The following is a 25,381-nucleotide window of genomic DNA, read 5'->3' on the forward strand; positions in this document are numbered from 1 at the left end:
CACTAGAGATCGCCACTGCGTCTGGACCAGTCCACTCAAGCGGCAAACCTCTGAATTAGTCCTAAAGAGTTCAGCTACTATGTCCTGTAGAAGGGTAGGATCCTTGGATGAGGACTCCAGGGTTCCAAGAAGCAGTAGTCACGGTTCACTCGGAGAGCGCCCTCCTAGCTCCCATCCGAGTGGCAGGCGAACCCTCCGGGGCTCCAGCCTGACTAAAGAATCGATGTAGAAGAGTAGTGATAGCTGTCATAATGTGAGCTCTTGACCCATCGAACCAGAAATCACCACAGAGACAATCAGATTCCAAGCAGATGGCTTTACTGGTCAAATAGGCAATACAGTGCATGGAAGGCAAGATGACAGCTATGGCTTGTCTTGCCCGTTATTTGGAAATATAAGGCAGAGAAACGGCGGGAGATTACAAAGCATAAACAGAGCATTATTTCCCAGGAGTGGCGTTCCCAGGCTTTGGTATGTGTAGCCGTCCTTGAGTCTGGACGGTTCAGCAGAGTAATGAAAGGAAACATCTAAACCGAGATAACAGCCTGACAGACGTCAATTTTGGTGGCCGGGCATGAGAGCAGATGTGGACCTTTTTGTGCACATTTGCCCCACTTGCGCAACCGCCAAAAGACTCATGGGGAAACCCCCGGGACTCCTCAAACCATTGGAAGTCCCGTCCGTTCCCTGGTAGGTCATTGCCATGGACTTCATTACGGATCTTCCCCCCAGCAGGGGGAAGAGGGTATTGTGGGTGGTGATGGACTTGTTTTCTAAGCAAGTGCGTTTTGTCCCTTGTACAGGTTTCCCGACAGCCCAGAAGCTAGCACGTATGTTCGTTACACATGTGATGAAACATCACTCGTTCCCTCGTAAGATAATCTCCGACAGGGGGGCTCAATTTGTGGCTAAATTCTGGATAGCCTTTTTGAAACTAATGGGGGTGGAGCAAGGGTTGTCTTCGGCGCACCATCCTCAGACTGATAGACGGAATGAGTTAATTCAGTGTTGGAATGCTATTTACGCTGTTATGTGAACTATCATCAGGACGATTGGGTAGATCTATTGCCTTTTGCTGAATATGCTTATAGCAGTGCTCCCCACTCATCTACCGGGTACAGCCCCTTCCGGGTGGTATACGGCAGAGACTTTGGTCCCTTTGGGAACGTAGACCTACACCGGGAGGAGGGGGTAAAAGGTGAAGTGGGGGACTGGTTACAGGTGGTCCAGAACACATGGCCGTGGCTTCAGAAGAATCTGGAATGGGCTAAACGCAAGTACAAGGAACATGCGGACAAACACCATTCCCCGGGGTGGGATTTTAAGGTGGGGGATCAAGTCTACTTGTCCACCAAGAACCTCCGGACCCTACGACCATGTAAAAAACTCAGTGACAAGTATGTGGGTCCCTATCCCATCACCAGGGTGATCAACAAAGTGACTGTAGAGCTAGGGATCCCCAAAGCCCTCAGGGGAATTCACCCAGTGTTTCATGTCAGTCTCCTCAAACCCTATGTAGCGGCTCCCCAGTTCCATCCAGCACCTAAACCCGAGGTACCAACTGTAGTGGGGGGAGAGGTACATCTAGAAGTCTCTAAGATCTTGGATTCCAAAATAAGAAAAGGGAAGTTGTTTTATCTGGTACGTTGGAAGCATCTGGGGCCAGCGCATGATGAATGGGTTGCAGCTCCGCATGTAGCAGCGCCCCATCTGGTACGACAGTTTCATGATGCTTTCCCTCAAAAACCTCAACCTGTCTTGGAACCGGGATGGGGGTCTTAAGGGGGGCAGAATGTCAGGAGTCAGGGGTCATGCGGTCCAGGCAGGCTCTTGACATGAGTTAGACCCATTTCTGTTCAAGAGCATCTTTCGGTTTTGTTTTCTCTGAGCTGTTCAAACTATCCCCGCTCCCTGCCTTGCCCCCTGCTGTGACCTTGAGTCGCAAGCAGGCAACTTCAGTATTATGGCTTGCTCACTCCCTGCTTCCCACCAGGCAGTGATATCTCCCAATTCCCAGGCCTGCTTGATCTTGCACCTGGGGTTGCTTTGTGCTTAAAGTTATGCTTTGTAGAATGGATGGTCATTAGCAGCTTTGAACCTGTGGATTGCTCATGCTGTACCTGCGGCTCCTGAATAAACGTTTACCTGCTTTAGACCTGCCTGTATGAGCGAGTGACTTTTTGGGATTGCCGAGGTTGGCTGGAGAACGTCACAGGCGACCCCTTCCGGGCCCCATATCTCGGGACTCTCTGATCCAACAAAACTTGGGGTTCTTGCAAGAAGGGTCCCTTCAAGCTACCCTGAAAGTTTGGGACATCTACCTCTAAAAATGCCTCCCCGGAGCCACGGAATGCCGCCAATGTGCTTTAAGTGGCTTTATTCCTGTGGGCGATTTTGGGGGGTCGACCCCTTCTGGGCCTCATATCTCGGGACCCTATGATCCAATCTTAACAAAACGTGGGGGTTCTTGCAAGAAGGGTCCCCTCAAGCTACCCTGAATGTTTGGGACCTCTACCTCCAAACATGCCCCCCCGGAGCCACGGAAAGCCATGAATGTGCACACGCACACACACCCCCACGGGGATCTCTCACACACAAACTTTCTCTCCCCGGGCCGCGCAGCAGCTGGGCTCACGCACTCAACTGCAACTGATTGGCCAGAAGAAGACCCAGCTTGGCCACTGATTGGAGAATGCTGCTAGTTGCTTACTAACTCATGGTTATGCTGCCGATTCGGATCCCCCCGAATCGACTTATAAGTCCCATGTGAAATGCTATTCGTGGAAGAAAAACACACAAGAATTTTATTTTCTACTAGCTAAGATGGCATTTTATTGCTAGAAAAGAAGACCAGGGCTTGGACAACAACGTCCCCCCAGAGCCCAGCTCCATATGGTAACCCCTTTCACAGGACTTGCATCAGTATTGAAACTTGCAAGAAGGTTAATGCTGTTTCAACAGGGTGTGGCTGTGGCTGGACTGTTATTCTTCTTGCTGGCACTGGTGGTTTCCATGGTGTCTGTGGGACTGCGTGGACCAGGAACTACTCGGCCTAGACAGTAGGAGTAATTTTCTAACAGAGCGGTTCCTCAATGGAACAGACTTCCTCGGGGGGTGGTAAGCACTCCTTTCCTGGAGGTTTTTAAGCAGAGGCTAGATGGCCATCAGTCAGCAATGCTATTCTATGACCTTAGGCAGTTCATGAGAGGGAGGGCATCTTGGGCATTTTCTGGGTAATGGAGTAGGGGTCACTGGGGGTGTGGCGGGGAGGTCATTATAGAGGATGGTGCCGAGTTGTTTTCTGTTGCCCCAGAAGGTCGGACCAGAACCAATGGGTTGAAATTAAATGAAAAGAGTTTCTGGCTAAACATTAGGAAGAACTTTCTAACAATTAGAGCAGTTCCTTGTTGGAACAGGCTTCCTTGGAAGGTTGTGGGCTCCTTCTTTGGAGGTTTTTAAGCAGAGGCTAGATGGCCATCTGTCAGCAGTGCTGATTCTATGAACTTAGGCAGATCATAAGAGGAAGGGCAAGAAAGGTTGCACCAGTGTTTGGTTCTTGTGGCCCCTTCTTATATGCCCAGGGAAATGCCGATCTCCACTTTGGGGGCAGGAAGCAATTTTCCTGGCTATTCTTTGCCATCTTCTGGACATGGAGTAGGGGTCACTGGAGTATGTGTGTGTGTGGGGGGGAGATAGTTGTGAATTCCCTGCATTGTGCAGGGGGTTGGACTAGATGACCTTGGTGGTCCCTTCCAACTCTATGATTCTATGATTTATAGACAAATATTGTGGGTTTTGTTTTCTGCTTCAATTCAATTAGAGTTTCCAGGAGCAAAGGGGACTCTGAGACACTTAATGTCTATGATACTCTAGGAATTCCACCAATTTCAATGGTCTTTACCATAGAGGTTGGGGGATTCCTAGAGAGTTGAAAGACTTTGTGATGTCACTTCACCAGAGTTTAAGAAAGATGTAGACAAGCTGAAACTATCCAGAGGAGGCAATGAAGATGGTGAGGGGTCTAGAGACCAAGTCCTATGAGGAAAGGTTGAAGGAGCTGAATGGCAAGGTCGATATATCGACCTTAATCAAAGTACCAAAAAAATTTTTTAAATTGCAGGAATGGACAAATGAGGGGGGTTACCAGCGTGGCGCCCTACCTCGCAAAGTGTGTCCCAACAAGGAAAGGACTAGCAGGGAAGGAGAGGGAAGAGAGGAGGGGGAAACAGCCCTGGGTGGGGAGGGGAAGCAAAAGTGGGAGGGATTTTGCACTATTTACAGTCTGGCTACCTTGTGGCAGAGCCGGGGCAAAGAGAAAAAAATTGCATTTACAGGGCTCCTTAGAAATCCGCCGCAAAAGCACTCCGCTTCAAATTGACTGCGGAGTTGCAAGGTTTCCATGGAGAATGCCAAAAAAACACAAAAAAACCATGAGGCAACTCAGATGGGAACACGAGGCTAATCACCATGCAAAAATACCCTTTGAGAACTTTGTGATCTGGTCTAGGAGTGTCTCATCCATGTCCTCTGCCTAGTTTGGTGATCTATAGCAGACCCCACCATAATATCACTATTATTTCTGACTACTACTGTTTTTACCCAGAGACCCTTCACTGAACTCCCATGCTCAGATGCATATATTTCCTCACTAGTATACACATTATTGACATATAATGCTACTCCTCTCCCTTTCCTCCTTTTCTATTCCTTTTAAACAAGTTGAACCCCTCAATCCTAATATTCTAGTTGTGTGAGTGTCATCCCACCAAGTTTCAGTAATGCCTATTAGGCCTTGTTTCCCATACTCTGTGCATTAGTGTAGAGACATCAGAATTCATGGTTTACGTGCCCTCAGATTTTTGTTTCTGTACTTAACTGTGAGTTAATGTTTCCTCACATATGTGCCTCTCCCCACAAATCTTTAGTGTTCTTATCTCCAGTTATTGGCATCATACTAGGCTTTGAGTTTTTATCTCACTCCCCTGTAGGATTTGGTTCAAAGCCCTCCTTATCAGGTTTGCAAGGTTCTCACCAAACACATTTTTCCTACCCTCATGAGGTGCAAACCATCTTCTGAGAGAAGGGCTTCATCTCGAAAAGTGTAAGCCAAGGTCCAAAAAACCCACAAACATTTCCTGAAAGCACCATCTATGTAGCCAGTTATTTATTTGCAGTATTCGTCTTTCCTAAGCCATGGCCTTCCATAGGAAGAAGTGAAGAACCTGTGCTCCCAGTTCCTTCACCTTTTTATCCAGAGCTGCATAGTCTCTTTTAATACGTTCTGGGCTGTGCTGGACAATATAATTTGTTCCCACATGGATGATCAAGAAAGGGTAATAATCTGTGGGCTTGATTGTACTTTTTACCCTTTCTGCCCTTTCTGTCACATCCTGCATGCGTGCACCTGGTAGGCAGCAGACCTCTCGAGACGACAAGTTTGGTCGGCACCACAGACTTTGCGTGTCACCGCCTCAGGCACTGTGAGAGCAAAGAGGGAGGGAGCGGACGGGCAGCCTGGCAAGCCTGCACGAATCTGTGACTGGTAGCAGATACTTTGCACTCTCTGACTGACACAACAGGAATTTATTCTAGCTCTTGAAATTGTAATATTCTCCCTGGCTCAGAAAAGAATGAAAACAGAAAAGGGGCTGTGTTGATAAAGTAGTAATGAAATAAGCAACGCGCAGTGGAATACAGGGCTCCCTCAAGGTGTAACTCATTGAAATTCCATCTCTTTGCTGGTGCAGATCATGAGAAGCTTTGTAGATTTTTATCAGAGCTTTCCCAGTTTCTCAGGGAAAATCTGAGAGGAGAGCTGCACTCAAAAGAAAACTGGCCCCTGCAAACAATTGCATTGCCCTCCACCAGTGGAATTTAATTTCAATTTCACTGTGCTGACCCACACTTAAACAGGCAGGGCCTTGCTAGAAATTATGAATTCCTTTTGGCTTGGCAGGCTTCAAAGCACATTTTCTCATTGTCAGTCTCTCTCAATACTGGTTATTACTTCCAAATGCTGCGTTTTGATCTATCTATCTGTATACTTATTTTAGAATGTGAAACTTATATTGTTCCCTGGGATAGCAAGAGGCCAGTGCAGTTGCTGTTTCTCAAGAGAAGCCTATTTCCTCTCCCCACAGGGCGAAATACTATCTATCGAGGATGCTTTCAAGTGCCAGAAAATTTAACAAACGCCCTGCCCGTCACTTTGATGCACTCCAATTTGACAGTGGAGATGTGCTCTGAATTGTGTTCCAAGAAAGTAAGAGGAGATTTTTTTTCCCTTTTCCTGTCTTTCTTTCAAGTTTTGAACACCATACAAAATGTATCCATCTTTGTGTCTCAGGACTCTCCTGCTAAAAGAAAGACAAAGTCCAGCCCAAAGTGATGAATGCCTGTGACGGCAAATGCAGCTGCAACTGCTTTCCAGTAGGATTGAGTGAATGTTCTTATTTTCTTTCTTTCTACATTCATCTATATTTTTTGTCATTGGGTTAGCTCCTCTATGCTTTGCTGTTGGTTCTATAGGTCCATTTATATGCATGATTTCAATAAACCACATAGACATGCAGTCACTTATATATTCATGTCCCACCTTCTTTCCATTACAGAGCTCAAGGCAATGTATGGAGTAGGGGGGGTGGGGAAGATATCTCCCAGGAAGAATCTTGTTTAGGCACCAACCAGACCCAGATCTGTTTGGTTCCAGTAGGAACCAAACCCTCAATGAACCCTTGGACCACATGGGGGTCTCCAGTTGCCCAGCTCCGGGTGGGGAAATTCCTGAACAATTGGGGGTGGAGCCTGGAGAGGTGAAGGACCTCAGTGGAGTGTAATCCTATAGAGTCCACCTTTCGAAGCTGCCATTTTCTACAGGGGAAGGGATCTATTTAGTCTGGAGATCAGTTGTAATTCTGGGAGCTCTCCTGGCAACTCTACAACCGTGCATACAGTGTGTAACACTGCTTCACTGATGTACACCAAAATTAATTAAAAACTGTACATTAGTGGGGGGTTTTGCTCCCAGCGTCTGTCTTGATAGCCATGTCCAGAGGCAGTCAAGATGCTGCCCCAACACCTTAGAGGCTCAGGTAGTGAAGGGAGGGAGTTCTGCCTTCCTCCCTCTCCATCTCCTCCTCCCTTCCGGATGCTCACTTGTTCTCCTTCTCTCTGTACTTCAGTTCAGCCTCTAGCCATGAAGACTGCTTATTCCCCTATGCAGGGGCTGTCATAGTGATTCTGGGGCCCTAGGCAGAAGTCCTGGCTGGGATCCCAGACCCACTCCCACCTTTGCCAGGGCCAAGCCAGGGCCCACTGCCACCCAGTGTGAGGTAGGTGGGAGCCATCATCGGGAGCTGGCTGCCTGAGCCTCGGATGGAGCAGGTAGTCCACCCCCAAACAGGCAGTAGGAGCCAGCTCTTTTTTCTTTCTCCCCCTCTGTCCATGGGCAGTCAGGGTCCCACTCAGAATAAGTCCCTGGGCAGCTGCCTCTGTGGCCCATTGGCTAAGGACAACCTTATGCAAGTGAATCTACCTGGCCACAGTGGTAATCTTCAGAGGCCTTGCTGCTTCAGGTACCTCTGCCCTCTAAGATTAGATGGGTGGTGTGGTGGTCCCCTTTCCTTCCCCGGGTCAGGCGGTGGGTCCGTGGTGTCCTGAGGAGCTGGTGCTCAGCTTCCTGCAGGGGTGCCAGGTCACCATCCTTCCCCACTCAGGCTGGATTGGCTGTTCTTCGCCTCAGAAGGGGTGGGGGAGTTAGCTTCACTCCCCAGCACCCACAGAGCCTCCATGCTGCTTCTGACCACCTCCTAGAGGTTCCTCTCCCTCTGACGCCCTCAGCAGTTACTCTCTCTGCCCTCCTCCTTGGCCACAGCCACGATTCCTCCCCCTCCTGCCTCCCAACCCGCCTCCTCAAAGCTTGAAAGGTGGCCGGTTGTCCAGGCTTTTCCTGCGGACCCCTCCCTGTCTGCCAAAGGGGGTAGCATCCTGGGCTCCTGCCCTGCCTCAGCTGTGACTTCTTAGGCATTCTGTTGCCCCACCTTGAGACAGGGAGGAGGCTCCCAGTTGGGCTGCAGGCTGTTGCGTCTCCCTGGCTCTGCCCTTTGAGCCTCCGCCATCTTTGCTGCGTCCTCCTCGGCAGGTACGTTCCCAAAGCCGGATGGTTGGCGTGTGTGCTTGGCGGGGTTTGGGAGGGGCAAGGAGTCCAAGCAGGCAAGGGCCCAGTTGGCGGCAGCTGCCTGCGGCTCAGCCTGCTGTGGCTCAGAACAGGTGGCAACCCGAGGATTGGTCTCCTGAGTCATGGCACCACAGCTATGAAATTCCCTCCTCAGAAAAGTTTGTTTTTCCCCACTGTATCACTATCTCCTTCCTGTTTATGTGGTCATGTTTTGTTGAATAGTTTTTATGGTTTTATACAGATGAATATTAAAATTTGTTTCACTGTTTGCTGCTATTCAAGCTATTTTCAGGGTAGCTTGAAGGGACTCTGCTTGCAAGAACCCCCAAGTGTGGTGAAGATTGGGTTAGGGGGTCGGATTTTATGGAGTCTGGAAGAGGTTGCCCCCTTCCTCCATAGAAAACCAATGCAAAGACTTTGCATTGGTTCTCAATGGAGAAAGGGGGAGCGACCTCTTCCAGACCCCATAAAATCGGGAGCCCTGACCCAATCTTCACCACACTTGGGGTTCTTGCAAGGAGAGTCCCTTCAAGCTACCCTGAAAATTTGGGACCTCTACCTGCAAAAATGCCCCCCCAGAAGCTTCGCAAACAAAAAAACCCAGTGTCTTAAATGGGTGGGAAAACTTCCCAGCTCATTTCCTCCTTCCCAAACAACTCATGCAAGCCCTACACAACCACCAGACAACCTAGCAGCACAACCTAGCTACCAAGAAGCACAACAACCTAGCAGCACAACAAACCACCAAAAAATCACCTGCAGTGCAGAGCAATGCAGCCACCAAAACCTGAATTAAAGAGAGCCAGATGGCAAAAATCCACTCAGGATTCAATGGTTTCCCCCACACACATACACACACAGGTTAACAGAGAATAGAAATCAAACCAGTAAATCACCAGTAAATCACCAGCAGCCAAGTAAAATGGCTCCCCTCAGACACAGAGACCCACCAGCCAACACAGGAGTAAAACTTTTAAACAGGAAATAAACAGGAATTAATCAGGTAATAAAGCAGTGAGGAATGAGCAATAACAACAACACAGTGTTGAAATGTGAATTCAGTCCCAGACCCCACCTTGCTTGCCCCAAATAAAATAAAAGTAATAGGGTCTCAAACTGTTGGATGTCTTCTCCTCCAGGAAGCAGGCAGGAAATAATTCAATGGAAGCAGTAGGCAGGAAATAATCCAATGGAAGCAGCAGGCAGGAAATAATCCAATGGAAGCAGCCGGCTGTAATCCTCCAGGTCAGCTCAGGAAGAGGCAGCAGGAGCAAAAGCCCAGGTTTTTGTACCAGAACAAACTCTCAGTGAGCAACGGCCAGTAGAGACCAGGGAGCTTCTGTGATTGGCCAAAGAACACTCTTCTCCAAGGTCTGGCCACCTATTGGCCACTGGTTGTTAAATTCACCCCTCCCTCTGCCCATCCACAGCCAAGGTAAGTTGCCCGAACTTGCCCAAGGAGAGCTTTCTCCTTGCAAATGCAGGAAAAAGCCGAACCCGGAAAAGCCGGATATTTTCGGCTTATCCGAGAATCGCCCTTTTCAGCTTGGCTTTTTCATGCCTTTTTTTGCATCGGGTAAAACCCGAACCCGGAAAAGCCAAAACTGAATTTTTTCATTTTTTTTCCCGGTTTGGGTTTTACCGAATGCACAGCCCTAGCAATTACAGGGAACCTTGCTACCTCACAATATGTATGACTGTCCCAGGACTAGTTGCAATCACTCCATAAAAGCAAGTGTGGTGTAGTGGTTAGAGTTTCAGACTAGGTTATGGGAGGCCTAGGTTCAAATCTCACTGTGCCATGGTATTCACTGAGTGACTGATTCACACACTCTCAGCCTAACCTACTTCACAGGGTTGTTCTGAGGATAAAATGGAGGAGATAAGAATGATAAGCTGCTTTGAATCCCCATTGTGGAGAAAGGTGGGTATAAATGAAGCAAATAAATAATAAATGTAGCTGAAGATGGGGAGCAGATAAAAGGTAGATTGGTTGGTGGTTGGGAAGGAGAGAAGGAAGAAGAGAAAGGTGAGGATATGGGGGTTGTCAGGGGGAGAGAAAGAGGAAATAGTGTGTGGGGGGGATATACAGGAGAAAGTGGGGTTCCTCACTATGCATCCAGGCCCAGCCCAGTGCTTGGTACCAGGCCTCTGGACCATAGTTTTCCCAGGTAGAGGTTGCCAGGAGGAGGGAAGATGGGAAAGCTGAAGACAGGGGAGCAGATAAAGGAAGGTTGACTGTTGAATGGGGAAGTAGGAAAAGTGGAGAGGGCATGGGGCCTTTCAGGAAAGGCAAAGAGGAAATAGTGGGGAAGGGCAAAATGAAATTCCCCCTCCCACAAGTCCTTCTGGGTCCCCTCATTTTTTTATAAAATGGCAAAAGTAACTATACCAAACAGTGAGAGAAGACCTGGTAGATGTAAGCAAAGCATGATGCAGGCACACAGAAGGGAAAGGCACAGTCTCATGTTTGATAATAACAACTAAAGAACATTTTTAAAAATATGAAATGTACATGACATTTTTTAAAGGGTAGATAGCACAAAAATTCTAAAAATGGTTAAAAAAATAGAAAACTGAACCATTTCAGCATTGCCAGTCGGGGATCAAAGCTTATTCACAAATTGTTCTCTATGCCACGTTTGCTCCTCAGGGAGTAGGAGTAAGGGTTCAGCTATGACAGCCACCTCCCAAAGGCTTCCAGCAGTCCTGGCAACTGGTTCACTCATCAGACTGAGACTCAGAATTTAACGCTGCTGCTTCCTCTTCTAAGTAACCAGAGGGACCAACGTTGGTGTTTCAAGAGGAGTGAAATTCTGTATCTCTGGTCGGCTGGCAAAAGGGTTTTCAGAGCCACTGCTAACAGCACCTCACATTACGAAGTACACAGACTGGGCGTGGGGTCACTGCCCTATGTCAGATGCAACACTCGCACATGTGAGTTATGGGTGCTCCTCCATTTTTGTGTGCACCATGCCTAGTTGGGATAAGGACAGGCAGTACAAGCGACAGGGGCTTCAGCCTTCCCCTCACACCATTTTCCCAACCAGAAGGAATACCAGGAGAATGCTTTGGGGCCTGCTAGGAAAACCTACATGTGTACCAGGGAACACTTAATTAATTTGTCTTCCAGATGTACCAATTAGTTAACTCTGTTAAGGCCCAGAAAACACATCTTACCTAATTACTAGGTTGTGCCCTCTTCTACGTTCGTTTTTCTTCCTGTGGTGCAGAGGCAGGCTCTTCTGACTCTCTGCGCATCCTTGAGTCCTCCTGTGCAGAGCAGAATACATTTTGAAAACAATGGTACTTTTGTGCCTCAGTAACCATTAGTCTTAAATAAAGATTCAGGTAGAAAGGTGGGTCACAACAGTAATTCTGTCCAGATTGCAAAACTCAGGGGTTGCCAACTGAAAACTGTCTGAGTCACTCCATTTTTAGATGACAGTGGAGGGAACTGTGTGTTTTGTCAAAGACAGAGATGTGTTCTCTTGCTTCCCCTCCCCCTTGTCTTTTACATAATTTTTCTACATTTCAAGAATCAACAACAGAGGCTGTAATTCTCGCAGTGGAATTCCTTGTAGAGTTACACCCTTCTAAATTCATGTAAGTCAATGGGCTTAGAAGAGCATAACCCTGCTTAGGGCCACACTGTCAAGCACACTTACTAGGGGCTAAGTCCCATTGAGTTAAGTGAAATGTAGTTCTGAGTGAACACGTTTGGGACGGCACCGTGTCAGTCTTGTGACATTTTAAAGACTGAAGCTTTTGGTGCGTCATCACCTTTTGGGAAACAAAGTCCATTTTGCCTGTACAACAAATATTACGTCCGTCCGTCCGTCTGTCTGTCTAGAACAGTGGTTCCCAACCTTTTTTTGACCAGGAACCACTAGGACTTTTTGTTCGGTGCAGGGACCCCAAGGTTCAAAATAAAAATTCAGAGAATTTGAAAATAAACTTTAATCATAACTGTTAGTTAAACATTAAACTTAGAATAATATTTGAATATATATTTTTATAATAGAGAACTTTTAATTGAAAATATTAATTTATTATGAGTTTATAACTTCGTTTCGCGGACCTTAATTTAGTTCTCGCGGACCCCTGGGGGTCTGTGGACCCCCGGTTGGGAATCAGTGGTCTAGAACATACCTGTGAGAGTTCCCAACTCCCTGGGCTAACTTCGCAAAATCACTGCTCAGGCTTGAAAGCAGAAACAATAGATTTATTGAAGGCTTCAGACAGATGAGACAGACACGGATTCAAAGTTGCAAGTGAATTGGCATAGCCGGGTTACAAAATATATCTATTCCAGGGCACTGGGGTTCACACTGATGTTATGGGAAGTTACAAGATAGATTGGTGCAATACAAAACATCAAACGGGTCCCAGCGAGGCTGCTAGGGCTATCAGATCTTCAAGGCCGGACTCGGCCTGAGGGAGTGCTCACAGGAAGCGCGGCAGGGGAGGGCACCTGGGAAAGACAGCAGAGGCGCCGGGTTGCGGGGAGGTGTGAACCGCTTTTACGAGTTCAGAGAGATAGGCAAAGAACAAAGTGGGGAAGGGGAACAAAGAATACCAGACCCTCACATTCTGCCCCCCTTAAGGCCCCCCTCCAGTAAGGTCGGGAGGACGGGGCTTATCGGGATAGGCGGTGTGGAAATCTTGTACCAGGCGGGGGGCCGCCATGTGTGGGGCTGCCACCCATTCATCGTGTGCAGGTCCCAGGTGTTTCCACCGGACAAAATAGAACAATTTCCCCTTTTTCCATTTGGAATCCAACACTTTAGACACTTCCAGATGGGTGTCCCCTCCCACAACCGTAGGAACCTCAGGTTTCGGAGGGGGGTGGAACTGGGGGGCAGCAACGTACAGTTTGAGGAGGCTTATATGAAAGACGGGATGGACGCCCTTAAGGGTCTTTGGGAGTTCGAGTTCCACAGTGACTTCATTGATCACCCGGGTAATGGGAAAAGGGCCCACATATCGATCGTTGAGTTTTTTGCAGGGTCGGAGGGAGCTCAGGTTCTTAGTGGAGAGATAGACCTGCCCCCCCACCTTGAGTTCCCAGCCCGGGGATCGATGTTTGTCGGCTTGTTCTTTGTACTTGCTCTTGGCACGTTCGAGATTTTTGAGCAACCAGGGCCAGGTAGACTGGACTACTCGTGCCCACTCCTGGACCTCGGGAACAGTTTCGAGCTCAGGGGTGACGGGAGCGGAACCAAAAGGACCAAATTCCGTTCCGTACACTACGCGGAAAGGACTGAAACCTGTGGAGGAGTGGGGGGCATTGTTATAGGCGTATTCAGCAAACGGCAGCAGATCCACCCAATCGTCCTGGTGGTAATTGACATAACAACGGAGGTAACATTCGACCACTGCATTTACCCGTTCCGTTTGACCATCGGTCTGAGGGTGGTAAGCTGAGGAGAGACCCTGTTCTTCCACCCCCATCAATTTTAGGAAGGCTCGCCAGAATTTGGCGACAAACTGGACCCCCCTGTCGGAGAGGACCTTCCTAGGGACCGAGTGTAGTCTGAGGACATGAGTGACAAACAACTTAGCCAATCCCTGGGCCGAGGGGAGTCCGGCGCAGGGAACGAAGTGGACCTGTTTGGAGAAAAGGTCCGTGATCACCCATAGAACCGTTTTACCCCGGCTGGGAGGTAGGTCGGTGATAAAGTCCATGGCGATCACCTCCCAGGGTCGGGTGGGACTCTCCAGGGGTTTTAACAGTCCAAGGGGTTTTCCCATTCTTTTCTTGGCCGTAGCGCAGGTGGGGCAGCTGCGCACGTACAATTCTACATCGGCTCTCATACCTGGCCACCAAAATTGTCTTCTCACCAGGTGCAGTGTTTTGACAAAACCAAAATGACCCGCCAGTTTGGCCCCGTGGACCAGTCCCAGAACTTCCTTGCGGAGAGAGGTTGGGACGTAGAGTTTTCCCCCCTGCACCCACCAGGAGTCCCTTTGCTCCATGCCCGTAGGGAGAATCTGCTGCTCCATCTCCTGCCGGGATGCGTCCCGGAGCCTTTGCTGAAAGGCCTCCGGGATACCCTTGAGCATGGGATTCTCTGGTAGACGGGCTTGCGACCGGGTAGTGACAGCGAGTCCCGGGATTTCCCCTCGTTGTTCTGGGGTGAAAAGGGAGTCCACGGGGCGGTCAAAATCATTGCGGTACTGGGGAAGTCGGGACAGGGCATCCGCCAGGGCATTTTCCTTTCCGGGAACATGTTTGAGGGTGAAGCGGAATTTGGCGAAAAACTGGGCCCACCGAATTTGTTTGGCATTGAGTTTCCTAGCCCCTTTGAGGGCCTCCAAATTCTTGTGGTCGGTACACACCTCAAACGGAAATTCGGCCCCCTCCAAGAAATGCCTCCAGATGGTGAGGGCATGTTTTACCGCAGCCGCCTCCTTCTCCCAAATAGCCCAATTGATTTCCGATTGGGAGAATTTTTTGGAGAAGTAGGCGCATGGCCGCAACTTCCCTTCCCCGTCCCTTTGCAGTAAGGCCCCCCCCCATGGCCACGTCGGAGGCGTCCACCTGAACCACGAAAGGCTTGGTGCAGTCCGGGTGGGCTAAAACCGGCTCTGACGAAAAAAGCAATTTAAGCTCGTCAAACGCCTGCTGACAGGTAAGAGACCACTGCAAACGGGCTGAGGGTAGAGCGGCGCTCGCTCCCTTCCCCTTGGTACGCAAAAGGGAAGTGAGGGCCACCTGCGCGAAATTGGGGATGAAGTTGCGGTAGAAATTGGCAAACCCCAAAAACTGTTGTAGGTGGCGGCGTGTGGTGGGGGGTTCCCAATCCCGCACGGCCTGAACCTTTTCGGGGTCCATTTCCAAGCCCTGGTGGGAAATGACATAACCCAGGAAGGTGATGGAGGGCTGGTGAAATTCGCATTTGGATACTTTGGCATACAGCTTGTGTTCCCGCAAGCGTTGGAGGACCTCGCGCACCAACCTAACGTGTTCCTCCACGGTTTCAGAATAAATGAGAATGTCATCTAAAAATACCACCACCCCCCGAAACAACAAATCATGCAAAACCTCATTGATTAATTGCATAAAAACACTCGGGGCCCCTGAAAGTCCGAAAGGCATAACAAGGTACTCAAACATTCCAAAACAGCTGGAAAAGGCCGTCTTGGGTTCGTCCCCCTCCTTAATGCGGATGCGGTGGTAGGCTTCTACCAAATCCAGTTTAGTGAAGATTCGGCCCTCTTTTAGTTGCGCAAGAAGGTCTGGAATGAGAGGGAGGGGGTAAGCGTTAGACTGGGTGACCGCGTTCAGTCTACGAAAGTCAATGCACAGTCTTAAGTCCCCCGTTTTTTTCTTAACGAAGAAGGCGGGGGCAGAGTACGGGGCTTTGGAGGGGCGAATGAAGCCCCTCGCCAGGTTGGTGTCCAGATAGTCCCGCAGCACCGCCTTTTCGTTGGGGCTCATGGGGTAAACCTTCCCTTTAGACAACTTGCCTCCCCCCACAATTTCAATAGCACAATCAGTGTCCCGGTGTGGGGGCAATTCGTCGCATTCCCTCACATCAAATACATCCGTGAACTGGGAATATTCCGCGGGAAGCCGGGGTGGAGGGGTGACTTGGGGGAGGGATCCCACCAATGCGGCGGCTGGGGTGCAAAGCACTCGGTCCTTATCGTGCGCCCCGCAAGGGTCCTCCGGGAACGTGAGGGTTCGCTTGACCCAGTCGATCGAGGGATTATGCCCCTGTAACCAATTCATCCCCAAAACTATGGGGGCAACTATGGGGGCAATAGTGAAATATAAGCGTTCCCAATGTTCCCCTACAGCCATAATCACCGCAGCGGTACGGTGAGTAACAGGGCCCTTCTTAAAGTCGCTACCGTCCATCTGGGAAAAGCGGAGGAGACCTGGGAGTAGTTTGCGCCGGACGCCCAACCTTTTGGCGGCTTCCTCGCTAATCAAAGTGCGGGCGCACCCGGAGTCTACCAAGGCGGGAAATTCTAAAACTGGGCCCCCCTTGGGCAGCGAGAGGTGTGCCCGAATATACACATTGTCCTCTTGGGCGCTTACCATCGGTGGAGCTCCTTGCACAACAATGGGAGCGGTCTGCTGAGGAGCCCCCCTTACAGCAGACCGACGGCGTTTTTTGCCGGTATCTCCCACTCTTCCTCCTCACTGGATGAAGGCGACGTGGTAGTTGTAATCCATGACTCGGCCGAGTCAAAAGCTGCATTTGTAATCCGAGGTCCCGATGGACCAGTGGAGATGGAGGCGTCCTCTTGAGCGCTTGCGTGTAGGGCGGTGGGTGCGCTCTGGCGTCCGCGAGCGCCGCTGCGGCGTCGAGGTTGGCCTTCCGTCGGGGTCTTCTCCGGTTCGGCCGGGACTGGGCGAGGGGTAGCCGGGCGTCCGGAACGGGAAGGGCATTGCGAGGCAAAATGGCCCTTGCCACCGCACACCAAGCACACCCCGGTTTCAAAACGCTTGCGGCGTTCGGCCGTCGAGGGGACCCCCGGGGTACGGGAATCCTTGATATCACCCGGCCTGTCCCCTTTCGGCTTAGCGTCGCGGCCGGTGCGTTGTCTGGACAGGGTCAAGAGTTGTTTCCGATTTTCGATGTCGGCGGCGTGGCGCACCCAGCCCTCGACGTCCGGGGGGTTGCCTTGCATGAAGGCCCAATGTTGCAGGTCCGGGTTTAGCCCCTCTCTGAAGCACTGTACCCGGGTAGCTTCGCTCCAGTCCAGAATTCTGCTCGACAGAGACTGGAATTCACTCGCATACTGCTCCACCGACTTAGTCCCTTGGCGCAGTTGCATCAGAGTGGCCTTAGCCCGCTCCCCCAGGTTCGGGTCCTCGAACCTGTTGCGGAGCGCGACCATAAACTCATCCAGATTCCGCAGCACAGGGGAGCGGAGTTCGTACTGTAACACCATCCACGCGGCCGCTTCGCCTTGCAGGAGGGAGGCCACATACTGGACCTGGGACTCTTCCGAGGTGAAGGTCCGGGCCTGTTCCCTCATAAAAATATCTACTTGGACCATAAAGAAAGTTAACTGATCTCCCGACCCATCGTACGTGATCTTCAGGTCACGGCGGGCCGGAGCGCTGGGAGGAGCGGGAGGAGTCGCCGGCGTTCCATCCGGAGCGTTGCCGGGGGAGGCCGTACCTTCAGTGCGTCCATGGCGGCTGCCATCTCACCCATCACGGTTTGCATGGCATCCATCCGCTCCAGCATGGCTTGGCGTTCCTCCTGCCATTGTCTCCGTTCCTCGTCCATCAGGACTTCCCTACGCGCGGGGTCGTCTACGAGTCCCGTACCGGACAACCCCAGACGGCGATGCTTCGCCTCAGTCCGGGAAAGCGACCAGCCCTTAGGAGAGTCCAGCCAGGAGTTAAAGGTGTTCTTGGGCTTCGTACCCAAGTCCGGTCCCGGGTGTGGGGCACCGGGCACCTTCCACCTGACATCCTCCTCCTTAGGGTCCGGTTTCTCCGGGACCTCGGGTTTCTCCGGTGTACCCGGGGGAGAAGAGGGATCCCCGTCGCCTGGCATTACAGTCCCTTAAGGTACAGCTGCAGAGCGACAAGGCAGTGACTTGCAACTTAGTGTGAGAGTTCCCAACTCCCTGGGCTAACTTCGCAAAATCACTGCTCAGGCTTGAAAGCAGAAACAATAGATTTATTGAAGGCTTCAGACAGATGAGACAGACACGGATTCAAAGTTGCAAGTGAATTGGCATAGCTGGGTTACAAAATATATCTATTCCAGGGCACTGGGGTTCACACTGATGTTATGGGAAGTTACAAGATAGATTGGTGCAATACAAAACATCAAACGGGTCCCAGCGAGGCTGCTAGGGCTATCAGATCTTCAAGGCCGGACTCGGCCTGAGGGAGTGCTCACAGGAAGCGTGGCAGGGGAGGGCACCTGGGAAAGACAGCAGAGGCGCCGGGTTGCGGGGAGGTGTGAACCGCTTTTACGAGTTCAGGGAGATAGGCAAAGAACAAAGTGGGGAAGGGGAACAAAGAATACCAGACCCTCACAATACCACATTGACCAGGCACAGCCCCACCCAGTCCCCCCGCCCACTGATAATGCAATCCTAAACAGAGTTACACCCTTCTAAACTCACTGAATTACAAGAGTGTAACTGTGTTTGGGATTGCACTGTAAGTCGCTCTCACCACTTTTTTCAAGTTGCAGTCTTAAGAACACTTTCCTGGGAGTAAGCCCCACTGAATAAAATTAGACTATTTTCTGAGAAAACCTGCTTAGGATTGCTATCTAAATTAACCTCTTCTTCCCAGGGTAGGAGGAAGCTGTACAAGGGTCTGAAATACTTTCTTAAAAGGGGATTCTCTCAAGGGAGGGCTCAGACCACAAGTCTTTATGAACCTCCCCAATTTCGATAATATTTTGGCATGTGGAGGAAACTCTTGACATTGCAGGTCTAACAAATAAATGAAAATGAATTTTAAAAATTATTCAAGGCACAGAGCAAAAGGGAAAGGAGGAATTAGTTCAAAAGTGTATATTTAAAATCAGACTGGCCTGAAGCTTCATATTCACAAATCCAGAGGAGTGGTATCCATATTTTGATCAAGAGACTTGACACTAGGGGGCAACCCCTAACTAGTTATGGGTAAGAAGCATCAATTGAAAGACCCTTTCAATTGAAAGAGGTCTGGACTTTGTTCTGTAGTAGTATCCAGTAGAAGATAAGTGCTGCATATGAATTTCAGCCTTGAAGCTGAAACAACAGACTCTTTTTTGCTGAAACATGATGTTAGGGTAGGAAGAGGGAAATGTTGCCTTTCCTTGCTGGGAAAATCCCTTCATCCAAAAGTACCCTGGTAATCAGCTACCACCAATCAGGACCTTCTAAGAATAGAAGCATAGGATCATAGAGTTGGAAAAGTGCCAAACAGGCCATCTAGTCCAACCCCCTGCTCAATGCAGGATCAACGTAGAGCATCCCTGACAACTGTTTGTCCAGCCTCTGCTTAAAGTCTGCCAGTGAGGGGGAGCTCACCACCTCCCTAGGCAGCCCATTCCACTGCTGAACAACTCTTACTGCAAAAAATTCTTCATAATGTCCAGCTGGTACCTTTCCACCCGTAACTGATACCCATTATTGCGAGTTCTATCCTCTGCTGTCAACTAAGTCCCCCCACACTCCCAGTGACCCCCTACTCCAGTGGTCGGCAAACCGCGGCTCCCGAGCCGCATGCGGCTCTTTGGCCCCTTGAGTGCGGCTCTGGGCTACAGGATCGCGGCCGCCCACCCAAGAGAAGCTATCTTCCCCGGGCGCGGAGGGCCCGTGGGGGGGGGCTGGCTTCCTTCGGCGGAGGATTGGGGCTGTGCGGCGCAGCGGAGGAGAACCTGGCATACCTTCCCCGCCCCGGCCGGGCTCTGCACGCACACAGAAGTCCCACAAAAGTTCTCCGCCTTTCCGCCAGCCCAGAGCCGCCACCACCGCGCCTGGGGGGGGGGGCAGGTCTTTGCAACGTGCTGGCCCGAGCACCGGGGAGAGGGAGGGAGGCCCCGATCCAGCACACACCCTCCCCCACCTTCCTCACCTGCAAACGCCAGCACTTCGCCCTCGTGGCCTGCCCTATCCTTCCGCCTCTGGAGAACGCCAGCGAGAGGGGAGGGGGGAGGACACCCCTCCCCCTTCCTCCTCCTCCTCCTCCTCCTCCTCGGAGGCCGAGGCACTGAGGAGGGGCAGATGGGCGGACGGCAGGCCGGCCGGGGAGGGAAGGAAGGAGCCCAGGTGACAGCGGCGAGGAAGAGGAGGTCGGGGCCTGGGTGGGGGGAAGCCATGTTTGATTCATGCACATTTTCCCCATCCAGATTCTCAAAACTCTGCATGGGGGGTTATTGGCCATTTATGAATGGGAGGTTTTGCCTTGGATTTGCCACTCAGATGCACATTTTCCCCATCCAGATTCTCAAAACTCAACAATAAGCCCCCCTGCAGAGTTTTGAGAATGCAGATAGGGAAAATGTACAGTGTTTGTCAGTCATTGTCATGATTTAATTTTATGGATACCTTACTTACAATTTAATTTTTATCAATAAATAAGATCACTATTAAGTATGATATCAAGTTTTATTCAGCGTACCTATAGTTTAATTAAGACTTAAAACTTTAATTAAAGTTTATTAAGTTAATAAACAGTGTACCTACCTATATAGTTCAAGTTTAAGAAATTTGGCTCTCAAAAGAAATCTCAATCGTTGTACTGTTGATATTTGGCTCTGTTGACTAATGAGTTTGCCGACCACTGCCCTACTCCATGCCCAGAAGATGGCAACAAAAACCCTCCAGGCTCCCTGGCCAATTTAGCCTGCTGGAAAATTACTTCCTGACCCCAAACATCTAAACTGACTTGCTGAGAAGGAGCCTCTTCCAGTGCAGCCCTAGTGCAATAACAAAGGGACAGGGTAGAAACTCTAAGAAATATCTTATAACCAACTCACCAGCACCCCATGCAGTCTAGCACTTGAGGAGATTAAGAAAAGGATCCCAGAGAAAAAAATTGTACTAAGCAAAGCCAAAATTCTTTATTTTAAAAAGTTTATTATAAAATGAAAAAATTAATGGGTAATCAGATTCCAAAGTTGGTGAGAAAGGGGCAAAAACAAAACGCAGGGAAAGGTAACCAACACCACCAACACAGAGGCATTCAAATGAAACTAGCTAAGCAAAACTTGTGCTGAAAGTTAAAAGAGAAAGTGCCAAAGCAGGACTACAGCTGAACATCAAGAAGACAAAAGTAATGACTACAGGAGAATTACACAACTTTAAGGTTGACAATGAGGAAATTGAAATTGTTCAAGACTTTTCTATTCCTTGGCTCCATCATCAACCAAAAGGGAGACTGCAGCTAAGAAATCAGAAGGAGATTGAGACTGGGAAGGGCAGCCATGAAGGAGCTAGAAAAGATCCTGAAGTGTAAGGATGTGTCACTGGCCACCAAGATTAGATTAATTCATGACATCGTATTCCCTATTACTATGTATAGGTGTGAAAGCTGGACATTGAAGAGAGCTGACAGGAAGAAAGCAGACTCTTTTGAAATGTGGTGTTGTAGGAGAGTGTTACGGATACCATGGACTGCCAAAAAACAAATCAGTGGGTTATAGATCATATCAAGCCTGAACTGACCCTAGAAGCTAAAATGACTAAACTGAGGCTATCGTATTTTGGTCACATCATGAGAAGACAAGAGTCACTGGAAAAGACTGTCATGCTAGGGAAAGTTGAGGTCAGCAGGAAAAGAGGAAGACCCAACAAGAGATGGATTGACTCCATCAAGGAAGCCACAGCCCTCAGTTTGCAAGATCTGAGCAAGGCTGTCAAAGATAGGACATTTTGGAGGACATTGATTCATAGGGTCGCCATGAGTTGAAAGCGACTTGACGGCACTTAACACACACACAAAAAAAATATACATTACCTAGGATGTCGCAGGTTCCTCAGAGCATGTGCAGAGTTCCTTACAGTCAAAGGAATCCCTACTCAACTCCCTGTGGACTAAATTTCCGCTGAAGGCTGAAAACTGAAGGGAAAATCCCAAATGTCTAAATATTTACGATAAATAGAATTGGATTTAAGCCAGCTTCCTTTCTAAGTAGCTGTAGTGAATCCCATGCAAAGCTTTCATGTGAGCTACTTCTGAGTAATGAAAAATTTCTTGAGCTGCACCCCTCCCCACCCCACCCCAGCATGTTCCCAATCTTTGTTCTGTCTTAGAAACAGATCGGCCAGCCAAGTCTCCAGACCTCCCACTGGCAGCCTGATGGCCCTGCTGCTCCTTGCTAATGTGGCAGAAAGTGGGGTGGGGGGTTGGCATCTTCCCCACAGTTGCATGAACCAGAAGTGGCAGCCATGTGATGGGGCAATAATACAGCATTCACTCAAAACTCTATGGTAAAACCATAGTTTGGTGTGTTCACAGTGGAAGTGGTGTTGTTGTGATGGGGGGTGGGGGGAATGCCAAAAGGCAACCCTAAAAGCAGAATACAAAGAAGAAAAAGCTCCAGAAATGAAGCTGTCAGCTAAGCAGTGTGGAGAAAATCCTATGGGGGGGAAAGCTTTTTAAAAGGCCTGGAACTGACTTTTTTGTGATCTTTTCCTGGGACTTCTTGGGGCTGCACAAAGAAGTCTGCTGCAACCGGCACAATACCAGGAGCTCCAGTCCTACCTATTGGAGACCCTCCTCATCTGCTATCCCACTCCAGCAAACATTTTGCACACAGAAGGTCTCAGATGCCTTCCCTGGCTGGCATCTCTCTTCAAGGAGCTGGAGCAACAGGCACTGGGAAAGATTCTTTTCTGTAGGACAGACTTGACTTATTTTTTAACCTACATTGGGCATTATGTGCAAGTGAAACAATAATCTCTTGGTTCTGTATCGTTGTCCTTGATGATTCATTGCTGATAAAGGGGGGAAATGCATATTTGGTCCAGAATGACCCCATTTGTTAATTTCAGAGGGCAGCAGCCGTGTTGGTCTGCAAGTAGAACAGTGGAGTGGCTGGATTTGAGTCCAACAGCACCTCAGAGGCCAAAAGGATTTTTGGGATATAGGCTTTCAAGAATCAAATCTCCCCTAGGAGTCCAGTAGCACCTTAGAGATCAACAAGACTGTGTGTGTGTGTGTGGGGGGGGGAGTATAAGCTCTCAAAAGCTTATCCCCCCCCCAAAAAAAAATCTTGTTAGTCTCTAAGGTGCTACTGGACTCAAATCAATCTGCCAATGGCTTTCTCTTTGAAAAGGGCATCTTAAATTCAATCAAACTAAAACCCCTTCTTGCTTTCATAAAAATGCAGTTTCAGTTTCTGTCTCTGCCGTAGCTCAACCTGAAGGGTAAGAGACCCTCAGAAAGGGATGGTCTGAAACCAGTTACGTCGATCCCTATTTAATGCCTTGTCCTGCTGCTACAACACTGCAAAGGAGCCTTAGGGACGCTCAGTATATTACCTTGTTAGGAATGGATCATTACATTTGTCCGGCAGAGCCTGCATTCATGGCCGGAGAACAGCAGGGGGGCCTTTCCAGGGGCTCGTTCACAACACACAACTTTTGGAACAGGCATTTTTTTTATATAAATATTTTTATTGGTTTTCATATTTAATGGGGATACAGGAAAAAAAGGAAAAGGGAAAAAACTTTTGATTAAACAATATTTTGCATTAACAGAAGAAAAGAAAAAAAGTATTAGTAAAACAAAATACATAGTCCTCCCCCTTGTAAAGCTCAATATTACACTCAAAAACAAAAGACAAAAACCTGATACATTTGATCATTCACTTAACTTTCACCTGTCTTCTAGTTTTGTTTTGTTTTGTTTTTTGTTATTTTTTAGTTTTAATATATTCATAAAAGGCGTTCCATTTATCTTTGTTTGGTCTTTGAATGTCTTTTTGTAATGTTTCTGTTAAATGTGCCATAGTTACATATTGGTAGGTTTTATCTATCCAAGTTTCAATTTTTGGTGTTTTATCCGTTTTCCACACCGACGCTAGAACTGTTCTCGCTGCTGTGATTAGGTATTTTAGTATGTTGATCGTTGCTGTATTTGTCTGGTATTTTACTCAAGAGGAATAGTTTTTGGGTCATATGTTATAGATTGACCGATGATAGCTTCTAAGTTCTTATGTATTTTCTTCCAGAATTTTTGGATTAGAATACATGTCCACCAACAGTGAAAAAAGGTGCCTCTAACTTTGCCGCACTTCCAACACAGACTAGATGTCGAACTATTCATATTCTGTATATCGCTCGGTGTAATGTACCATCTGTGTAGCATTTTCAGCCAGTTTTCCTGGATCCCTTGGCAAAGAGTGAATTTAAGATTTCGGCGAAATAGCTGTTCCCAGTCATCAGTTGTTATAATCTCATTAAGATTTTCCATCCATTTAATTTGACAAGACTTGATTTGTTCCTCTTCTGTATCATATTTCAGCAATAACTTATATATTTTACCTAATAGATGTTCTGTTGGCTTACTTATCATCTGTTCGAATTCTGTTTTTCCTTTTATTACTCCCCGTGTCCAACAGTCCTGTTTACATCTTGAAATTAATTGATGGTATGTTAGCCAAGGCATCTGCGGGTAGTCGGCTTGTAACTCTAATAAGGTTTTGAAAGTTCCATCTGTTTTTATCAGGTTCTGATATTTTATTGTCCCATATTTCTTTCTGTCTGTTATAGAACCGTAGACATTAAGAGGTGCCATCAGTAGTGACCCTTCAAAGCTTAGTCTTAGTTTTGTTTTCTGCCAAACTGCCACCATATTTTCTACCGTTGGATGTCCTTCCATTTCTTCTAATCTTTTCTTCCAATTTTTCCCCCACAGTAGGTAGTGCGCTCAACCTTGTAGACTTGCCAGCTCTAGTTTAATGATCCTATCGTTCGTCTGCATAATCCAATCTTTAACCCATACCAAGGTTGCCGCTTGATGATATATGATTAAATTTGGAAGTGACAATCCCCCTCTTTTTTTTCCATCAGTCATAATTTTAAATTTTATACGGGGACGTTTTTTGTCCCATATGGAACAGGCATTTTTGAGACTAAGGAAATAAGTTGGGATATAAATATTTTAAATTAAATAACATCTACATATGTCTATATTGGAGAACCATCTCTTCCGTTTTTCCACAGATGAAAATATATTTGCAAGACATCTACTCTTACACTGAGGACCATAATCTTACAGTGCCACCCTAAGTTGGTCTACTCAGAACCCAACTCAGATCTATCCGATATGGCTTTCTCCCTGGAGAGCATTCTTAGGATTGCACTGTCAGTGCTAAATTGGAATAAATGAAAGTTTCCAGTTTTGCTTCTTTGTATAGTAGTTTGTAGTTCATCAGCCATTTGGGTTATACACTTTTTGCTGTTGGTTTTATACCTATGTATATTGTGCACAAATATACTCTATATTCAGTACAACATCCAAACATGTAGACGATGGTGCCTACTTGTGAAGGCCCACCAATTTTTACATTGCAGAAGGCTCTTCTCTGCCTGTTGAAGATCATGTTGCTTCTCTTGTCCCAAATTCGGTAGCATTCTTAACTTGAAATGTTGAAAATGTTTTAATGAAAATAATGCAAGTCTTAACTTCTGCAAGAAAACAAAATAGTTGAATTTTCTGGAGACCTTTCCTTGAATATTATTTAGGGATGCACACATATTTTTATTTATTTAACTATT

The 25,381-nt window shown here is 48.2% G+C and overlaps 1 protein-coding gene across 1 annotated transcript in view; it reads left to right on the forward strand.

The window, feature by feature from the left end:
• The window catches only part of WSCD1 (WSC domain containing 1), a 96,254-nt gene that overhangs the window by 40,899 nt on the left and 29,974 nt on the right, over positions 1 to 25,381 (forward strand). The window contains exon 4 of the mRNA XM_056865173.1: positions 6,141 to 6,262. Coding sequence (XP_056721151.1) covers positions 6,141 to 6,262 — 122 coding nt within the window. The remainder of the gene's footprint in view (positions 1 to 6,140; positions 6,263 to 25,381) is intronic.

Source organism: Euleptes europaea, chromosome 19, assembly GCF_029931775.1.
Source record: "Euleptes europaea isolate rEulEur1 chromosome 19, rEulEur1.hap1, whole genome shotgun sequence".
NCBI lineage: Eukaryota > Metazoa > Chordata > Lepidosauria > Squamata > Sphaerodactylidae > Euleptes > Euleptes europaea.